Genomic DNA, 20787 nt, shown 5'->3' with positions numbered 1-20787 from the left:
GGGAAGAGGAGGGCAGCTTGTGCAGAGATTTTGGAGCAGAATCAAAATTCGAGATGGGACTGTCGCTTCCTGCAGTGGCAGATTGCCTGGTGCAGTCTGAGATGTGCGTAACTGATGATGAGATCTTGCATGTGTGTTTTTTCTTGGTTCCTTGGGAAGAGGACAAGTATGTAAAGTGGCCATGTGAGGCCAAAATCAGGTGGTTACCAATCCAGAGCCAGCCAGCTGGGATGTTAGGAACAGTTCATGGCAAACCAGTAGCACCCAGCCTGCTTTTTTGACAACTTCTCTGGCAGGTCCGAAGCGTGGTAGACCCGCGAGGGGTGAATGTGGACAGTGGCTCCAGAACAATCCAGGTTTTCATGGTGGGCCATGTCTTTGGTGGGAAAGGCTGTGGTGTGCTGGGGTGGGACTCCAGCACATCAGTGCAAGGGGTGGGAGCGGCCAACCCAAGGGAAGGAGAATTTGGCCATATAGCATAACAGTAGACCAGGCTGGAGACCTCCCTGAAGAACCAGCTCAGTGCAGACAGTCTTGCAGAGGAAGCTCCATGGGATGTTGTTTTACAAACTCCACTCAGTTTTTTCTCCCTCAGATAGTGAAATATTCCCCCAGCTGTCTTGGCTGGGGGGGGTTAGAGCCTAAATCCTTCTCCCCACAGCATGGCACATTCAGGATTGTCAAAGTGGACCTCCAGTTGTGCATCACCTGGCAAGCATCTCCTGATTCCTGGTACTGAAGCCTCATTTGGTGGACAGATACTTAATTGGCTTACTCAGGAAATGTCCTGTACGGTACCTCCTGGGCTCTGTCCCAGTGCCATGGTGAGCCTCCTACGGTAAACCAGTTACCACCTTCCCAGCTTGCATCTGGCAGGTGGGAGAGACTGAGGGTGTGTGTCTTTGAGGAGAAGGTCTCAAAATCTGAGGCTTTGAACCAGACCAGGTGATCTTTGGTGATTCCTTCCATCAAAAGCTGCATAGGACAGGGGCGAGTAAATATAGAGTGGCCTCTGCGTCAGTAGGTGACTGCATTTCAGGGGACAGAAAAGCCCCTGGGTACGTGCCAGAAATGAGTGGAGGAGGGGAGCCACAGAGTCACAGAACGGTTGGCGTTGGAAGGGACCTCAGAGATCATCTAGTATGATCGCATGGGAAGTGCCTGGGAAAAGCTGCAGCTTATTGCCTGGTGTCGCAGCACGTTCGTCTGTGTCTGTGCTGGGAGGGAGAGGCCGGTGGTGTCACAGCCGGGGACTTGAATCCACCGGCTGTGCCGGCTCCCCTGCCCTCCGGTGCCACGGCTTCACCGCGGGCTCGTGCTTCAGCGCCAGAAGCGTTTCTGGCTCACGGTGAGTCTCTCCCATTGCTGTTTCACTGCACAGGCTGCTTGACTGCATAGAAAGTTTATCAGTGTTTCTGTGTGTCACATTTCTCTCTCTGCCTGGCATCGACTCCTTTTTTCTTCCAGCATGACCTGTTATTCCTCGTTTAACGTGATTTGGGTTTGCTGAAGTGCTCTGGGTGGCAGAAACAATCTCACTCCAGACCCTGGCGGCCGCTTCTCATTCATTACTGCTGACTCCTAGAAGTGGTTCTGATATGTGCTTTCCCTTCAGCCTGTAACTTTCCAATCTGAAATCTTTTAACTTCATTTTTCTGTGCTGCTCTGTGCCATTATCAGGGTGGTTTAGCAGCAGCTGGTGGATCTGCTCTGTTTGCTTTGCAGCTGGGCCTTAGTAGGGCAGTCTCCCAGTGAGAAGTAATTCCGCTAATCTCCAGTTCCCTCCGTTTGTTGGTGCCATCTCTGCCCACCCTGTTGGGGTTCAGCTGCACGGACTCAACAGAAGGCAAGATGGACTGACGGCCACCAAGGGCTTCTCACCACCGGTGCCGTGGTGGAGGGGGGCAGCACGGCTCCCCTGGGGTCCAGGAAGAACACAGTGAAGGTGTGCCTGGTAGGACTTGGTGCAAAGCCAGCCGGCAAGGTGGTCCGTGAATCCTTCTGGGGGGAGAAGGGTCTGCCGTTCCTTGGAAGTGGGGATATCCCTGTGCGTCTTCACCCAGGAGTGCTTTGTGGGCAGCTTTGATTTGATTTTTATCTGTAGGCTTGGTTTAAGCACAGCTCGTGGGTGGAGGTTGTCTTAGGGAGGGCTTATCTATGTGGAGCTTGTAAAGCTTTTACAGCACCACGACTGCTGCCATGGCTGGCCTGGGTCGAGCACAGGTCGTACTGATGGAAGTGCATCGACCGAGGTGTTGCTGTGTTCATTGACAGCGCTGTATTTGTACTGCTTATTTAAAAAAAAAAAAAAATCATACAAGGAGAGCACACCTCCCTCTCTGAACTGGCCGAACCAGGGCACCTTGCTGTCCCCTTGGCTCTTGCGCATCCGAAACGGGGACACTGCTGCCTGGCAGGAGCACCTGGCTGGTGGGGTTTGCTTTCTGACGTTGACTTTGCCATTTAGGATGACTGATTGTAACCCACAGTTGCCTGTTTTTTACTAAGGAAAGGACTGGAGCCCATTCCAAGCACTCGGGCTGATGTAACATGGGATTTATTCCCTGCCCCCCACTGCCCTCCTGCAGTCATTGTAGAGTAACTCCTGTTTTTTAGGAAGGGGTGTTTACCTGTGAGAATTTGTCATGTTGATAAAGTTTCTTTGCGTGGTTCCCTAAAGGCTGTGGGTTTCTGCTGGGGAGGCGGGTACAGCAGTCTGGGAGCCTGGCACCACAGGGCAGGAGCTGTCGGTGCCTGTTTGAGGCTACAGGCGCAAAGGGCAGGATTTGAGCTCTTCTGCCATGGATGGGGAGAGGGATCCCGTTCTTCCCTCTCCCCCTTCCCGTGGAGCCCTGCAGCCTCCCGTGGCATTTAATAACCCTGCGGGCTGGGCTGGGCTTGGCTTGGCTCAGCTCCCCGCATGTTCTTCGTCCTCAGTCCCAGCCTCCTGGCCCTCTTGGGCACCTTCTGGGCATGTGCGAGTTCCCTCCGCAGGAGGAGACGTAAGGCTGCTAATTCTGCACACATGCACTATTTACAATAAGCACCATCTGCTTAAGTTTGCAGGACGCTGTCCTTGTCGGTCAAGCTGAGTGCCACGCCAGCTGGGTGCACATGGGCGCGGGGTGGCTGCTGGGATGATGCTTCTGCCGCATCATCTGCTGAGGCCACTCTCCTGCACACACCAGTGTCTGCAGGAGGAGAAGGAGTCTGCCTGGGAAATTTATCTTTTTTTAAAGCATCAGGCTCCTAAATAATTAATTTTATGTGCTGTTCCATCGGTTTACCCTCCTGTCCCAGCTGGAGAGGCTGTCCATGCCATTCTCCGTAGCCTATTTTCTTCAAGCAAGTGCTTGCGGTCACACAGAGTGCACCCGTGCAGCAGCATGATGAGTAGTTTCCCTTGGAAGGATGCAGGATTTAACTGCTTTGCTGCTGCTTGCGTTTCTCCCCGTGCCAGCTTTGCCTCTGGAAGCAGAAGACCCCTCTCCAGAGGAGCCATGCAGCCCACTTGCAGCAGCACCGCTCTCGGCAGCCACCTGGCCCTCTCATCAGTCTTCCTGTTCAGCTTAATCTGAAACCCGTTTTGGACAAGTGCAATAAACTCTTTTGTTAATTGTCATGTTAAAAGTCCCAAATGTTTAGAAATGCTTCCCTCCCCCTAGAGCGAGGTGTCTGGTTGAGGTGTTAGGTGACTGCTGGTGGTGACTGCAGTGACTTCAGTTGCTCTATTTTTGCGTGGTTGCTACTTTCTAGCGCTAGTCAAGAAAATAATTGTTCTTGCAAAGTACTCGTGCAGAGGTTAAAGCTAAAGAAGCCATATAGCTTGTTATCCAAAAGCTGATCTACATGAGGAAAGCACATGTATGTTGCTGACAGCACATCACAGCAAAGGGTGTAGTTGAACAGGCTCTGAAAAAGGCTTAATTCTAAATATAGAGGACCACACTACGCTCAATACTGTTTTGGAAAGTGTGGCTGAGCCATCATTATGTATCTTCCCCTCCTCCACCTATGCCGCAGGGTGTCGGAGGATGAAGTATACATTACTGTGTTTCGCGTTCTTGGTTTATTTTTGGTTTAAATCCAGTGGGTTTTTCTGGGATAGGACGTGTCCTGATTTTAAGGTGAAGGAGCAGGTCTGCTGCTGCTTACGCTGCTGTGTCGCTTAATGGGTGTGAACTGTTTTTGATACTTAATCTTGATTTCTGTGTAGTCTGAGCAAAAGAATGAGATGTACATAACGGAGCAGGCCAGGATTGTTCCAGCAGGCATAGGTGCTTTGTAACGTTGCTGAGGTGAGCAAGGGAGCGGGCAGCTTGGAGATATTCTCAGCAGCTTTTGCTATTTCTAAAAACAATGCCCAGTGCTACGTGGATCCCCAGAGAGCAAACTGTGAAACCTGCTAAGATCTGGCTTGGAGCCCAAAACTTTCTAGGAGTCCAGGTAGTCTGTTGCGTCCACAGATGCTGAAGATGCTGTAAAAGCAGACACAGCCATTGCAGTTTTTAAGCTATAAAAAAAAAAAAAGATGAGCTCTTCTCTAGCAGAATCGTTCTTAGCTTCTGAAATGAGAACGTGGTAGAATTTCACTGAAACTTGGTTGGCAGAGAAGTAACGTGTTCTGGAAAGTCTTGTGGGGAACTTCGACATGAAAACACCGTCAGTCTTGCAGATGATTGAGTCAGAGCAGCGCTGCTTTTCCAGTGATGCTCAGAGAAGTGTCTCCGCGAGATAAGGGAGATCCGCTTCCCAAACAGCTTCCCAAACACCGCCTCTGCCCACCGTGCCCTGGAGGGGCTTGCCTGCCCGTTGGGCTCAGCGTGGAGATCCCTGTGCGGAGCTTGCAAGGTGTTACCCTTCTTGGAACAGAGGGAAATGTGACTGGGCCGGAGAGCTGGATTAGAGAGGCGTGATCGTGATCGATCGGGTTATGCTGGGGTGGTGCTGGCAGCTGCTCAGCCCATCGTACACCAGATTAACCCTGTGGTCCCTCGGCCTCGCTCCTCGGGTGTGTCGGACCTTACCCAGCCCCGGCGCTCAGCTGCCTTCATCTGGGGCTCTGCTGACTGTATCCTCGCTGTAAATGGTGGAGGATTAAGATTTGCTGTGGCATCAGTCTACAATAAATACTAAAATTTCCACAAAGCATAAGGTCAGCATTGATCAAAACAGAGCAGACACCTTATACAGGGAAATATTCCAGAGGGAAGGACTTACGCTCCTAAAAGTGCTTTGAAAATGGTCTTGGGGAGGGCTGGGAGGACTGTAGGCAGTGGATACAGTAGCCTGTTTTGGTGGAAATCTGGCCTCATCAGAACTGGCACTGAAGCAATGTCGCCCACGCAGCCGGGAGGTCCAGCAAGAATATGGAGAACGTGTCTTGTTCTAAATTTGTGGGTTTTGCTTGGAGTTTGAAGGAACCAACTCCTTTTCAGGGTATTTCAATTAGTTGGTTTGAAACTTGTAATAACCCTGGTGCTTTTTTTTTTTTTTTTTGCAAGTGCTTTCAGCACCAGTACGCCTAAATAAGGGCAGATGCATAGGAGGTGTAGATTTTTCTAAGAACTTGATTATTGCTGTTGCTTACCATCTCTGCAGCTGGGGGTGCTTCAGTAGTAAATCTCATTTACCATGTGCTGCTTTTGCTATAATGACTGGTTTCTGCGTCAAAAAGGGTTTATCTCAGCAGAAGACTTCTTGGGTAAATTTTTGGAAGAAAAATCTGGACATGGCTGTGGCTCCCCTGCCCCATGTTCTCACTGGGTTCAAAAATACCAGAGGGAGGGGGAGATGGGCGAAGGGAATAGCTTTAAGATTAATTTTTTTTAATTGTCAAACATCCAGATGTGGCAGAGGCTTTGCACAGTGGCACTGGATTTGTGCACGCACTTTCTGCTGATGCTTTGTTTCTGCACCATATTGTGGTTCTCTTCCTTTCTGGGTAGCCGTAATATTTATGCACCAGAATCAGGATGCTTAGGGTATATTTTCATAATATTACGGCTTTTAACATGGGAGAGTTGGAGCCATGGATTTATATGTACCTTACCATCTTTGTGTTCCTTTCAGCCCTGGAGTGTGACAGCAGAGAGTAAGGATGTTTTTGTAACAGTTGACTGTAAAATGCAGTGGTGTAGTCCATGCACTAGTGAAAGCATATTTATAAACGCTCCCGCAGAGCTGTACTTTTGTGTTCCCAGCAGAGCTAAAGAAGGTAGGAAATCAGTCAAGAGCTGCAGAGCGTGTGTGGGTTCCCCTTGCGCCCACACGCACTTGCCTTCTCTTGCGCCTGTGAGCCCTGGAGATCCGGAGGAGTTGTTCACTTGGCAATTTTCTGCCGTTTCTTGCTGGCTTGTTTGCTCGGTCAAGCCATCAGATGCAGAAGTCAGGTTTGCTGTGCAACACCTCCTTGCAGGGGAGCAGTTTGTGCAAGGCGCTGCTAGCTCTGTCGCTCTGTCTCCAAACAGCGGTTACTCTTAAAACTGAATGATGGTGTGTTGTGAAACTTGCCACCGAGTTTTAATTGTGGCCATGTGGTACACGCTGGTGCTCAGGCGTATTTTGTGACTGATGACAGAGGTCTTGTTTTAAAGAGGTTACGTTAAGGAAGGGAGGGCGGATGAGTTTTGTTTTCTCCAGGACTTGGAAAAGTGGGTCTGGCAGATGTGGCCAGGTAGGACTGGAGCTGCTGGTTCAGCTAAGCATGGAATAAAATCTTAACGCTTGCATAGGCAGGACTTCAATCACTACGTACCAAAAGTTGTTTTAATATTGCTTTGTGGAGGCATGGCTTTTATAGCACGGCAGTAGTTTGGTTGGTAATTATTAGTGGTGGCTAGGTGATATCGGTCACGCCATTCAGTGTCTAGCTTTTGATCTCTCTGTCAGTTCTGCTAGTTGTTTTTTATGGGCTGCGTAATTAAAATCACATTCAAACTAATCCCCCCTTCCCCTCTCTGTTTTTCCAGGAGGCAAAGGGCAGAGTGGAGATGGGCAGCAGACCGTGCATCCATCGTGAGTCGCTGGAATTGGCTCCAAGCCCACGTCTCAGACCTGGAATACCGAATCCGGCAGCAAACGGACATTTACAAGCAGATTAGAGCCAATAAGGTGAGGACCAGGAGTGCCTTCGGATACGTGTGATTTTGCTTTTTCTCCTAATGGCTCTCTTTTCCGATGCAGTGGAGAGTGTGTGTGCAAAGTCTTGATGCCTTGTTTTCCCCCCTGCCATCTCTCAAAAAGCATATTGCACAGTTGTGACTAATTGTAATGCTACTTGGCGTGGACTGCGTGTCATTCTTTTCCCTGGTTCAGTATGGTGGCATGAAGAGAGCAATACCTTACTTGAAAGTTCATCTGTGGGTACTGAACAAAACTGTTGCTTTTGCATGCGTGTTCCTGATTGTTTGAGCCTATCTCGTTTTTTAGTTGAAAAAAAGTATTTTTAAACCGTCCCATTCCTTCTTTTTGGGAGTAGCTGAAGGTAGGAATAAGGAACAGCTTAACGAGACTTACTGGGAAAGGGAGGAGACTGTGGAGGAAGTTTGCTTCGATGCTGTCACATAGCACAGGCTTAAAATTGAGTCTGTATCGTAAAAAAAAAAAAAAAAAAAAAGACTGTTTCTGGGTGCTGACCTTTCTCTGTGGAAGGAATTATATTTTTTTTCAGACTTGCTCTCAAATGGCAGGAGAATGAGGGATAGCAGAGAAGGGTTGAGGAAGGAATTGTTATCGAGACATGTTCAGGCATGCACGTTAAATGTCAGGCTTTGGAGGGAGGAATGTCTGGAGTTTGTGGCAAGAAGGCTCATGGTATTGCATCAACTTACAGATCCTCAGGAATTCGGAGTCTGGCAAATGCTTTTCCCAAGATGTGTGGTGCTCTGGGGGTGGCAGGGAGAGAGGCTCCCAGGCGGGTGGAAAGCCCAGGCAGGGGAGGGAGAAGGAGCTTTTATGCAGCTATGTGGAAGAACAGGCTGATGGAGGAGTGAGGGCTATAAATGACTGGGTGGAAGAGCACGGGATCGAGTGGAATACATTACCCAGAGCAGAGCAGAAGCTTCTGGGAAGCGGGCTGTGTGTCACCTTAATGAACCAGTTTCAGAAAGAGTCGTCTTCTTTCTGCCTTGGGAAAGCCAATCGCGCAAGATGGTTTCTAAGTACACAATAGCTAAACATTCATATGCTAAAAGTTAAGTAATGGAAGAAATGAGACAACTCATTAATGAAGTTGGAGATTCGGTGCATTCATCAGATGATGACAACTTGACGGACTTGTGAAATGGCCTGATAATGGCCACAAGCATCACATGTTTTTGTCTAAGGTGGCAGTCTCGGGGTCTGGAAGGAGAGCATCACAGGGTTTTGTCCAAGGTGAAAAGTACAGCTGAGGTTTTGGAAAGCAGGATGTCACCTTTTTTGATGTGTTCAAATGAAAACTCCTCAACTGTGATAACCCGGTATGTGAATTTAAGATAAAGTGTGCCACTTTGAGTGACAGAAGAGTTCAGATGTTGAGGATTTGATAGTGCCTGTTGTGCCTGAACAAGAAAGCAAGTATCAAATACCCCACCTCTCTGACAGGACTTCATGGAGATCACCGCTTGCACCCAGCCATCGCTGCCTTTGTGTCACCGAACTCGGGGATGCCTTGTAAAACATGCTCTGTCTTCACCAGTGAAGAGCTCAGATTTGTAAAAGCAGCTTGTGACAAGTACAGGAGACTGGAGAAACGGGAGCATGTTTCCGTGCTACAAGACTCTTGCTGGAATGGATTTGGCTTCAAATTGTACAAGGACAACAATTAAAGAATTTGGAGACGCCTTGTTTTTTCCATCAACATAATTTTAGCTTATTTGGCCTTAAGGAGGTTAAAATGTAGCTGCTGCAGGAATTCAAAGTTGCTGTTCTATTTTATTCTATTTTTAGGTTAATTACCTTTATATGTTCAGGTTTACATTTCAGTGTACCGCTTCAAGATAAGATGCATTGCTTTCTCAGATCATAGCAAGAGAAAGACCAGGCAGTTGAGAATACCCTCCTGTTTTGAAGGTACACTGCTGCCTGGGTGTCTCGGTAGTAATTGTGTTTTCAGCACATTTGGATCGGCTCAGTTGGAGCCTGGTGAGATGTGGAGGAAAACAGCAAACCGTGAGCGTGCGTTCAAAGGTAGTTGTAAAGTGCTGTGTTTTCTGGGGCTTAAAAATAGCGGGCTGTTGTGCCTCTGATTTTTTTGTTGGTTTTGAAGAGCATGTACAGTTAATTTAAAGGACTGGATGTCCATGAAGGTAATAAGGTGGGTTTGTTTCTTTACACAGGTGTGCTTTCTGGGCTCTTTTGGAGATGGAGTGGGGTGTGGCGTGGTGCTGGTCTCCCCCCACGCAGAGTCTTTGCACCTCCCCGCATGTGTGGGTGGCAGGTGCTCCCTGTTTGGAAAGGAACAAACAGCAATTTTTTCCCCTCTTTCTGTGTCTCTTATGAGTTCCACTCTTAGATGGAATAAGAGGTGAATGAAGATGAAGGACTCCTGCAGGAATTCTGTGCAGTGGCAGACCTGGCTGAAATCCAGTCACCAAAACCCCTTAAAAACGGGGTTGTTTTGCACGTTGTCTCTGCAGCCCCAGGTTCAACTTGTTCCAGGCCAGCCGAGATGAGTTCGCTGTGTTCCCTTGGAGCTTCTGATCTGCTGTGTGCAGCCCGTCCCGTGGGGAAGGCTGTGCTCTGGCCAGAGCTGCTGAGTCAAGAGAAATGTGGATGGGAAGGGTGGGATGGGAGTTAGGAGGAGCCTCTTGCTGGAAGGATTTGCAGCTCTCACACGGTTTTCCTGTGTCGGGCTTAGGGCGTAAGAGACGCTGCTGTCCCACTGCGAGGCTGTTTAGGACCCTCAGTCTCTTCCTGATGTACCTTAAAGTGTGTCAGCCGCCTTCCTGGCCCATTAGTCCCCTGGCAGGGGGGCTGCTGACTATTACGGGACTGTGAGACATCTGGGATCTGGCTCTGAGACCTCTATGATTGACTTTTCATTAATACCATAATTAGTGATAAAAATGGGAGTTAAAAGGCAGCAGCTTGCCCATAAATACTAGAAGGAGCCTTCCTTTTTTCTTTGTTTTGGAGAATGCTGGTGAAAAGCAAGTATTGTGTGGCTTCGGAATAATTCAGAAGCGCTGTTCCTTTCCCTTTCCTGAAAGGGAGCTGGAAATCTGGTGCTGCCCTTCTAATATCTTTCTGTTATTCAGAAGTGTATAAATAATGGAGACTTAGCGGCAAAGCAGCAAGCACAATGCCTCCGTAGGCAGATGCTGTCCTGTGGGCTGGGAGCTGGGAGAGGATGCAGGCGCACGCGGCAGGTTTGGGCAGCGCAGCTTCTGTATGATGGCACGAAACCCAAATCTGTGACTGTCGCAGGGAAGGCTGTGTTAAGCGTTGCCTCTGCTTTAGAGTCACCAGTGGAAGGACATGCTTCTAAACCGATACTCACAGTATGTAGAACTAATCACTGCACCTTCCTGAGGCATGGAGCAGCTCTTCGTCCTCTTCCCTCAAATTGAAGGCAGAAGTCCTCGGTGGCTGTTTCTGTTCGTGATGGCCATGCTTCCCCATCTCTCTCTCTCGCTGAGCAAATGGAAAGTCCACGTGCTTTCTGGAGTGTCAGAGGGAAGCGATTTCCTTGGTTCCAGCCTTGCATTCAGTCCCAGTTTCTCCCTTTTTCGTGTCCACTGTCTCCTACACCTGATGTCTGGAGATGACTGACCTGTGTGCTGAGGCATGCCTGAGGATGGTTCTAGAAGCAGTGGTGAAATGTGATGGGTTGCTTTTGGAGAGGGATCTTACAAGAGTAGAGGAAAAGCGCAGCAGTGTTTAACTGAGTTTAGGCTTCCAGCCTCTCATCCGCTAAACATCCTTCTGGGATGTCAGAAGACTCTAGAAAACTGTCGTCATGTTTATTTTAGAAGCCAGCTACTTCCTCATTGCTGGTCAGAGGCCATCTACAGTTGTATTTGGTTTAGGAATTTCTGAAATAAACTATCCCTGAACTATGGGCTACCACTGTTTTTCTGGAAAGCCGCTGATCTGTTGTATAGAAGATTGTGTCAAGGCACAAAATCAGCCTTACGAGCGACCTCCGTGGCCACGTGCTGTGGCATCGGTCATGTAAGATTTGACTTTGTGGACTTTGAGGGAAGCCTGGTAGCTCTCTCCTCTTTCCAGATAACATGTCCAAGTTCCCTTCCAGGCTCACGTCCTTGTGACACACCGTGCAACCTCCTGAATTGTTTTCAGATGACTGATCTGCCTGTTCCTAATCTGAGCAGCCCTTTCCCTAGTTCCTTGTTTGACCAAATGCAAACTTGTTCTGGCATGTCTTTGTCCTGGATTATATTTATGGTCGATAGGTTCCACCGGCTCTGTAATCCCTTGCACATTTTAGCCTGCTTTGTTATAATACAGCTCAGAATATGCATGATTGCAATGATTTTATTTTACTTGGTGGTGTTCAGAGAGAAAGCAGTCCTGCCTTTAGAGTAAGCTTCACTTAGAGTAAAACGTAAACAGGACAACATATGTTAAGCTTGATAACACAGTGCTCTGCCACTGTGCTTTGTCCCGCTAGCTTTATAGCAATGGCTTGTTTATCAGTGTTTTTCTTTCTGTATTGAATTTTGTGAATATCACTTCTTTGAAAAAAATCTGCTCGGAGTAACAAGTTTGACTGTAGATTTTTGGCACCCGCTCAAAATTGTTTGCTTGGCTGTGGTGGTGAGTTCCACTGCATACTATGAAAGTAGTCGTTTCCTGCTCTGTGCTACAGCAGAACGTTCCCTTTGGTTTTGCTGGCGTGCGGCTTGCTGAACCTCCTCGGTGGAGGGGAAGGGGTGGGAAGTGGGACGGCAGCTGCCTTTCAGCAGTTTTGCCCGAGAGGGAGCTAACTCTGCTGCTAACGGGGCTGAAGGCATGTGATCCGGCTTCAGCCACTGTCCTTCCCCCTCTGAGTTCAGCTTAGATGTCAGGAAAATCCAGGCAGCAGGGGATTCGGTTTGGCATCGCGTCTGAAAAATGTGGTGGGAATGCGAGCCTTGCTGTGCAGTGGTTGTAGTTTCTGGGGGACGATGGATGCGCAGTTTCCCTGCTGAGACCAAAGGACCCGCAGTTAATTCCTGTTCCCTTCCCTCTCTTCCAGGGGCTGATAGTTCTTGGTGAAGCATCACCCCCTGATCCTGCAGTAGATGATGCATCCCGTCCCGTTAGTGCTGAAGTTAAGCTGGAGCCTGGGGCTGACCGGCTGGTAAGTGCCAGCAGCAGAAGTGACTGGGTCCAGATCCTTCGCGTTCGTCAGTTCTGGGTAGGGAAGGTTCATCCTTTAGGCTGCAGTGGAGAGAGGTGCTGGAGCGGTGTGTCTGGCCTGGGACTGGCCTCCTGCAGAAGCATCTCTCTGTGGGACTTCACGTGGGAATTGCTGACCTGCTGGTCTGCTCAGCTCGTCCCCTCCCAGATTATTTGGGGGTTAATAAACGATGGGATTTAAACACCTTTGTTAGAACAGAGTTCCTCAGGGTGCCTTTGTAATATGCATTAGCATTTTGTGAAGCTTAAAAATCCTAACTAATCCTTTCCCTCTAGCAAAAAAGTACCTCGAACCGAGAGCAGCACAATTAGCAAAGGCTTCTGAAGATGTGGCTATTAATATCTGCCTGAGTGTTACCCCTTGGAAAGGGAACTAATGATTTCAGTGAGATGCACTGGAAACTATGTGGAGTGCCAGGTATTTATTATTTAATGCAGAAATGTAGGCCACAGAGTAAAGGCTTGATCGTACTGTTCAGCCTGGCTGTGATTACTTTTGATCCTGTGGGACACATCGACGTACTAAAATGGAGGATTTTGAAGTTGTGGTTTAGTACTAAGAGAAGGGTAGTCCCTGCGTGGCTCAAACTCCTCTTGCCAAGCTGCAGCACTCCTGCTTTTCTGTCCTAATGCCGCGTTTGGGGAGAAACGGAGCTTCACCACGGTGGGAATCTGGAGTTTCGTAGGCCAATATTCAATGTACTTGTTAAAGATAAAAAAATTAACTAGAAGTGACCGTAAAATTGTACTTCAAGTGTATTCTCCTATTGTTGGCAAGACTTTGTCAGAGTTTTTCTGATACTCAATGTTAATATGAAATACCGTGCATTTCTCTAGTAACACCAGACCGCAAAGGGGTTATTAACGAGTGATTGTAATAAAATGTCTCCTTGCTTGACACTGGCTTTCAGATGTGTGTTTGGAATTTAAGTCCTTAATTAGCAGACTAGCTGAGCCCAAAACTCTGCTGTGTGATTTAGTACAATGAACAGGTTTTGCTCACGACTGAAATAGTAGATGGTGCTTCAGCTGAAAACAGAGCCACGCTGGAAGAGCGATGGGAGGCTGGAGAGCCAGGATGACAGGGGCTGCCACAGATCGTGATTGAATCACAAGCATTACGCAGTGTCTGGTTTTGAACAGTGATGTCCGTCTGTCGTGTGCCCCCCCCCCCCCCCTTTCATGCTTTAACCCAAAAAGCGCTTGCAGAATAATGAGCGAGTGCACTGCCAACATGCTCCGATTCGCTTCAGAAATGGCATGCTCCTGCGCTGATGAATTGGCTATTTGGGAGCTAATCTGTAAATGGCAGGCTGATAACGGAGATAAATCATCAAATTTAACAGTGATAGGAAGAATATTTTCTTCCCTATCTGTTTAAATCAGGATGTTTATGTGACGTGCGTGTATTTTCAACTTGGGAATCTGCAGGTGGATGGATTGTGTCCCACCTGACTTTGTCCCTACATGTGAAAGATATTTTCCATATACTTACAAAACCATCACATTGTCCTTTTTTGGATTGTCTTAGACATCATCTCCGTATGGAACAGTAAATGTCTGTGCACCAGAAGTCTACAGCAGAGAAAACGCTTGCTTGGCCGGTGCTGTCTGGTTGTGCTACTCACAGCCATCTCGCTGTTGCTGTGTTTACTCATTTCCTGCACTGTGCCTTTGCTCGTCCCTTTCACTGGGCTACGAGCTCTTCAGACAGAGACTTTTTATTACTGCAGTGCTCACGCGATGGAGATCTGACCTCTCTTGCAGGTCTTGGAGGTAAACAGTGAGACAAACAGTAGATACTGAGAGCAGTAGAGAACAATATTTTCAGTGTGAAGCAGGCTGCGGGTTCGTACTTGGCACCTTCTTGTGGCTGCTCCTGCAGCCGTGCTTGCCATCTTGGAGGGTAGCTCCTCCTGAAAAGGACTTTTTATTTCCCTTCCGCACATGGCTGCTGGTGGACGCGCGCATCGCTCCATGCAGCCACGTTCTCCGCAGCAGTGCTGGAGGTGTCAGGCACCAGAAACGCTGCCTCCAGGCACCCAGCCTCCAAGCCCCGCTGCTGGAGGGTATGTTCTTAATTAGGCTTGCTCGTAAGGGTGGGGTGTTGAGTCAGAGCCTTGATCTGCTCCAGGCCAGAGTTTAGCCCAGAGACCATTCCTGTTGCGTCAGGACGCTTACTGGAAGGGGATTTCTTGGGCCTCTCCTGGAGAGGTGCTTATCATTTTGGCACTCTTTGGGCTGCTTACAGTTAGGCTTTTTGGTTTGGTTTTTTGGTGTTTTTTTCTTTTTTTCCTGGCTTCTCCCCCACAAAGTGGCAGATTAAGTCAGGGGAGGGATCCATCCTGTCTCTTCCCCAGCTCCTCTGTGGGTCTCATCTGCTCATGGGTATCTCCTTTGGCCGGCGTGAATGCAGGATATGTGTCCTCCGGCATCGGCTTGATATGTGGGATGTAGCTGATAATCCCTGGGAGGAACTAATCCTGTCATCAGTGGAGGGAAGGGTTGAGAGAAGACCTTGGAATGTCTGTTGGGAGCTGGAAGCTCAGTGTGTGAATAAATACTTTCGCCTGAAGATGGGAATAACACAAAGCCCTGCAGCAATAACTCGGCCGTTGCTAGTCATTCATTGCTGTGTTGCTAGTCTGGCGAGGGGTGTGCATTTCACGTTTTTAATAGTAAATGAGAAAAGAGATTGATGGAGTGGCTTGGTAAGGCTTTTGTCTGCAGTAGGGGTTTGTAATCTAATAATAGGTGAAGGTCTGAACCTGTCTGGTTTTGTTTGGAGATTTTTGGGAGTACGGGAGATGTTCCTGCTGTTGGGTCATGACTGCCTGCCAGCACACAGCTTCGTCACTGCCGTGGGAGCCCCTGGGGAAACTGCAGGCTCCTGAGCTCATATGCAACAAGCAGGTGTGCTAAAGCCGAATCTTTGACACGCTCCAAGAGTTGTAGGGATCCTGAAGACCTGGACTTCGAGTCCACAGGCATACCCAAAACACAGAAGAGCTCAGTCTGGAGCATCAGTGTGATCCTGGTGTGATGGGGGATGCTCTGGACCCCAGCCTGGCTGCACAGCCAGCCCTGGGGGAAGGCATGGCACTGGGAGGTGCATCCAGGAGGAGCCGGTGCAGGAGCTCTGCCTCTGCTCTGAATGCCAGAGACGCCAGCTCTCGCAGTCCTGCTCATCCCCGCCGTTGCTCACATCGGAGCCTTGTTAGGGTGCACCCGTCTTCGGTGCGATAAGGTGAGGCTGGGCTGCCTCTGATAAATAGACTTTGGACTGATGCTTTCCAGCTCCTCCGCAGGAAGCAAAGAGGGGTCGCCCTCTTCCTATCTCGAACCACCGAGCCAGAGACCTCTCTTGGAGAAGAAGTTCCTCCCTTAAGACCCTTTCTGGAGAAGAAAATAAATACCCTATTTCAAAAGAGCTTATGAGTCATGTGTACCCGCCCTCCTGAACCTTGGGTGCCTCCGGCAGAGGTGTCATGTGAAGGCTCAGCCTTGCCAAGCCGCTGGAAGCCGGAGGGAAACGTTCGGCTCCTGCACTGACCTCACCTCGCCAGGCTGCCGGGCTGCCGCGTTGTGCTTGCCTGACACTGCGGGCACCACCTGATCGTGCCCCTCCGTCTGCATGCCCGCGCCGAGTGTTGGAGCCCAGCCTGTGAGCCTGATCCTGGCTTTGCTCCCCCCTGGAAGAAACGGTTTTTTTAGCAGAAGTGTAGAAAACCCAGCGAAGTTCCTCAAACAGGCAACAGGCAGAAGTTGTGTTGTTAGAAATTGCTCTTTCCTGGGTGAGTCAGGTCTCTACTGTTCTGGAAACTGTTAGTCCTGCACCCCGTAGCCTGGTTTTAGTTGTTCGTTGAGATGGGGGAGTGATTGCAGGGAAGATGTTAATCAATGCAATAGCGATGCTTTTGAGATGAGCAGGGGTCTGGCTGGCCGGTCATCTACGTCGATCAGTCAGACCTTTTATTTTATATTTTTTACTAGCACTTGAACTGCACCACTGCTCTTGCGTGTGCGAAGGGGGAAACCCAGCTCGAGAGACATTGGCAGTGAGCGTAGGAAGTACTGCACGAAGGAAGAAATGAAGTTTAACCCTGGGGAGGAGGAGGAGTGTGTCTGGAAAAAAAAAAAAAAAAGGGGGGGTGTGAGGATGAGACTGGAGGCGATGGGTGCCAGGGGTGTGAACCCCCTGGACCGCACCAGCACCTGGGTGCTGGGGTGGGGAGCAGGAATGTCACTGGCAGGAGGTGCAGAGCCCCGGTGTGTCCTTGGAGGCTGCGGTGACACCCCCCCGCTGAGCCCCCTTGCAGTGGGAGATGTGCAGCGTCCCGTGCTGCAGCTGTGCAGTAGCTGCCGCTCTTGGGGAGGCGGGGGGGTTTGTGTTTCAGACCTGCGGCAGGAGGGAGCTCTGTGTCCTCACTGCTTCCCTCTGCCAAAAAGTGTGTTCAGCTTTGCGTTTATCAGACAGTTTTAGCTTCATAGAATTGCCCCGCTTACATCCGTAAAGCACAGCTTGTGTGCATACTGTTTAAAAATACTTCTTAAAGTGCTTTTTGGACCATGTTTGCACAGGCATTTAGTTAAGATGCAAATTCAGTTGTGCAAGTCTGTTCTCCTCTCCCCCTCCTCCCATTTTCCCCCGAAGTGCTTAGCCAAGAGCTTGCGGCCGCGTGGCTTAGAGCACAACATCAAACTTCAGAAGCTGCCTGTGAGGTTTACAGGTGGTTATGAACTTGTTTGCACTATTGAGGCAAAACACTAAAATCTCCTTAAAGACCTCAGCCTTTCATGCTCCTTAGCGGTTGCCTGAGGGGGATTGGAGTCCTTTGGTTCTCGCAGTGAAAGCGCTGTCGTGTATCCATCCTCTTGCCCGAGCTGCTCCCTGAGAAGCCCTTGCGTCTCTGGTCTCCTGTTCACACAGTAACTTCTGAACCCTTGTTTTGAAGTCCTGTCTGGAAACCGCTGGCTGCAGTGCAGAATCCTCAACTAGAAGTTGGGAATAAGAAAGCTGTGGCTGTTGAAGAAGCTTTTTTTATTAATTTATGATCTTTCTCATCCTTCCTTAGAGTGTTTCTGGATCCCAGCCACTGGAGAACTTGGGTATTTCTGCCGCAAATACTCCTGAATCCCATCCTGCCAAGCCCTGTGGAGCACCAAGACCCGTCAATGGAGTTATTAACACGTAAGCTGCTTGCATGTTATGGGGAGAGTTTGACACTTGTCATCTTGACAAAGTCCCATTGCAAACCAGCCTGTAATATGGTGGGTGGTAGTAACTGAGTTGTAACAGTATAAATGGTCTTTTTAGAAAAAAGTATGGTAGTAGATCATATTTGGAAACATTTTGGAGGAGATGGCTTGCTTGAGGTTTTCTGCTGCATTGTTTTTCTGAAAATGGTATTAAACTGAGCTGTGTTTACATGAACAGGCCCTGCAGGCAGCCTTGCAATGAGCATGTTCAAAACTGTTTCTTCGTGGGTATTTTTAATGCACTTGCAAATTGTATGATTCAAAGGTCCTAGTAGCCCGATTGCAATTATTTTGCAGAAGTATCTGTAACGGCTTGGCCTGCTTTTTTGGAGACACTGAGGAACCTAAACCCCATTTTGGGGAGTGAGACTTTCTAAATTCTTTGTTTCTCTGGCTGTTTCTGTTGAGAAAGTCTTTAAGTGAGTAAATGAAAACAAGCGAAAGAAATTCCCCTGTGCTACACAGGATGATTTCAGGGTTGAACCACTTGAAAACCTTTGAACACGTGAGGCTTTGAAGTTCTGATAGTGGCTAGAGAAGCACTACCAGCACCGTTGCACTTGCTTAGTACCTTGAGGAGGGAGGGACGCTGCACCAGGGCAGTGTGAGCAAGCTTAGAAAGCACTGATCAACTCGCTCATTGCAAAGCTGAAAGACTGCAGGCTGTAACAGAGCCCTTTATATGCCTGTAGCCTTTGAACTCCAGAGCCTTAGACCACAGGGCTTTAATGTTTTGCATTTTTAGAAATGAAACACTTGTAAAATATACATGAAAAGGTTCCGTAGATGAGGCGCTGTGCTGGTATTTGGTAGGTGGTGTGGTGTATTGATGGGCAGGGTTACTGCGTGTGGACAGGGAAGTCCTTTGTACCTAAATCAGAAAGGTTAATGTTAACACTGCACCTTCCTGGTGTCACTGCTGAGAGTTGTTAGAGCTGTAGTTCTCAAATATTAATCAGAATCAAGTTTACATGGAGGTTAAATATTTTTTCTAGAAAATTAAATGTTCTCTTTCTTGTGCTCTCTGACATTTAGTCTCCTGAGAGCCTGCTGTCTTAAGATGCCCTGAACTGATATTCTGGGGGAAGCTGAATTCTGGGCGTAAAGTTGTTCAGGTCGAAGAGTGGCTTTTGGTCTTGTTCTGTGTCTGGCTTAAAATGCTGGGCTTTGTTCAGAACCTCCAGAGGTTTTTGTCAAAGGCTCAGTGGTGGGAGAGTGTGGAATGTGACCAAAGTAAAAGCAAAAATTAGAGTTGGCTTAACAAAAGCTATTGCCTGGTGAAAGTGCCGTGCTTTAAACTCAGCTTAGAGCATCTGCTAAGGTGTGAACCGTGAACCTGGCCTGGTACAGCTGGGTAATGTGGGGTGGTTGAATGAATAACAGTGCCTCTGCTCTTCTCTCCTTGGGCAGTCTTCAGCCTGGCCTGGCAGAACATGCTCAGGGAGATGGCCAGGAAGCTGAGGAGCTCTTGCATAAAAAGCAACGACTGAACATGGTTTCTTCATCTTCGGATGGAACGTGTGTAGCCGCTCGCACTCGCCCAGTGCTGAGCTGTAAGAAGCGACGGCTCGTTCGACCCAGCAGCGTTATGCCCCTTTCCAAAAAGGTTAGTGCTGTTTGGTTTTTCACACCGAGAGCCTGGTGAGGGCCTGATGTGATGGTCTGGTGTGCTGCTGCTCTTCACCTGAGGAGGTCTCCCTGTTTTGGGAATGTTTGTGGTTATCAAGAAGGAAAAAATAATGGGAAGAGGAGGACAGTGAAGCTTCAAAGGCTGTTGGAGAAGTGAAGGAGAAACAAAGGAGGAAAAGCTTTGAATTTGTTGGAAGACTCATTAGCAGCTGTCACTGGGGAGGGGAGATGCTGAACTCTGATGGTGGATTTTCTTTTCTACAGCCATGCAGCCCGAGGTGAACTTCAGGCCGGGTAGCTCAGTGCGGCACAGGCTGAGCAGCCAAAAGCTGCTCTGGGAAGTACCAGAAACCTTAACTCTGAGCGCAGGAATTAACAGCCCCAGGAACTTGCTGCTACTTGCTCAAAGCAAAACGGCAGCTGTCTGACCAGCCGTGTGTGGGGTGTCTTGCAAAAGGGCTGCCAAGGTGATGGTGTTCGCTTCCGCTGCTCGAGTTTGGAAGTTGCTGAATGCCATGACTGTTCCTGGTTTTGTTTTCTTATTTATTTTATTTTCCACTCCTCTCCCTTATGCAAAATTCAATTCAGTGAAAATACAGTTGATTGCCTGCCTGAGGAAAGGCCGTGCTTCATTCTTCTTAATTTCTCTTAGGAATGCCATAAACTGGCAGTTGGAGGATAGATAGTTAGAAATTTAGGGAATAAGGACTTTTTTTGTGCATGCAGCTCTTACGACTGCAGAAACACAGATGGCAAAAATCCACTTACCTTTGAGTCAGAGTGTTTCAAATAAAAATTTACCACAAGGGTTCAGGGGTTTTCACTCTGCGGGTGCTGGAGTTTTAAAGAGAAGCTCAAAAAGAAACCTTTTTCTGAGCAAAATAAGATTCTCCCTCAACTGAGTTAGCTTTAAATGATTACTCATTTGCACTTTTATCTGGGGTATTTCTGGTAGAGCTCTGCAGTGACCACTTGCAAGATCTTCAGTGATTTGGAAGTTTATGAACTATCTCGTAGGTGATGCTGACTCGTGCACTTGGTGTTTGAAAAAGTGGCTGTTAATTCAGCGTTAGATTTTGGCTGTAGTCATCAAAGGCATTTGGTAATCGGAGATGGTTCAGAGGAGCAGTTCCAAAGGATGGAAGATGTGCCGGATAGCAGAGGGATTTCTGTGGACTCCTCCAGTTACTCAAGAGAAAACTAAGTGATGGCTAGGTCACGGTCCAGAAATACCGTGTCTACTTGACCGCACTCTCCTGCCTGGCACAGAGTGGTTGTCGATTGCTGCAACCAGAAGTTACAACCGGGAGAATTCACCATTTCCATAAAGGTCATCCATAACTGTGCCTAGTGCTTTACAAAATCTGAATACAACATCACCTGTGATTTTTAAGTTAGGAGATGTCCTGTAGGAAAAAAAAAGCAGCTTAAAGGTTGAGTGCATCTGTAGCCTGCATTGGGCTGGAAAACAGGACTGGTCTGGTGAAACAGGACGGGAGGGGATCTCCTGCAGTCACCCACAGCATCCCCATGCCCCACAGCAGGCTGCTT

The 20787-nt window shown here is 48.5% G+C and overlaps 1 protein-coding gene across 6 annotated transcripts in view; it reads left to right on the top strand.

Annotated features, from left to right (window-relative positions):
* Window positions 1-20787, top strand: part of KANSL1 (KAT8 regulatory NSL complex subunit 1) — a 100303-nt gene that overhangs the window by 62937 nt on the left and 16579 nt on the right. For 5 of the 6 annotated variants that reach the window (XM_037411368.1, XM_037411371.1, XM_037411369.1 and 2 more), the window contains exons 3-6: window positions 6972-7113; window positions 12185-12289; window positions 17424-17539; window positions 19018-19213. In XM_037411368.1, the coding sequence (XP_037267265.1) occupies window positions 6972-7113; window positions 12185-12289; window positions 17424-17539; window positions 19018-19213 (559 nt within the window). The remainder of the gene's footprint in view (window positions 1-6971; window positions 7114-12184; window positions 12290-17423; window positions 17540-19017; window positions 19214-20787) is intronic. The other variant, XM_037411370.1, reaches the window with a different exon arrangement.

This window comes from Falco rusticolus, chromosome 18 (genome assembly GCF_015220075.1).
Source record: "Falco rusticolus isolate bFalRus1 chromosome 18, bFalRus1.pri, whole genome shotgun sequence".
NCBI lineage: Eukaryota > Metazoa > Chordata > Aves > Falconiformes > Falconidae > Falco > Falco rusticolus.
Note: the sequence above shows the minus strand (reverse complement) of the source record. Positions and strands in the feature narration are given on the sequence as shown.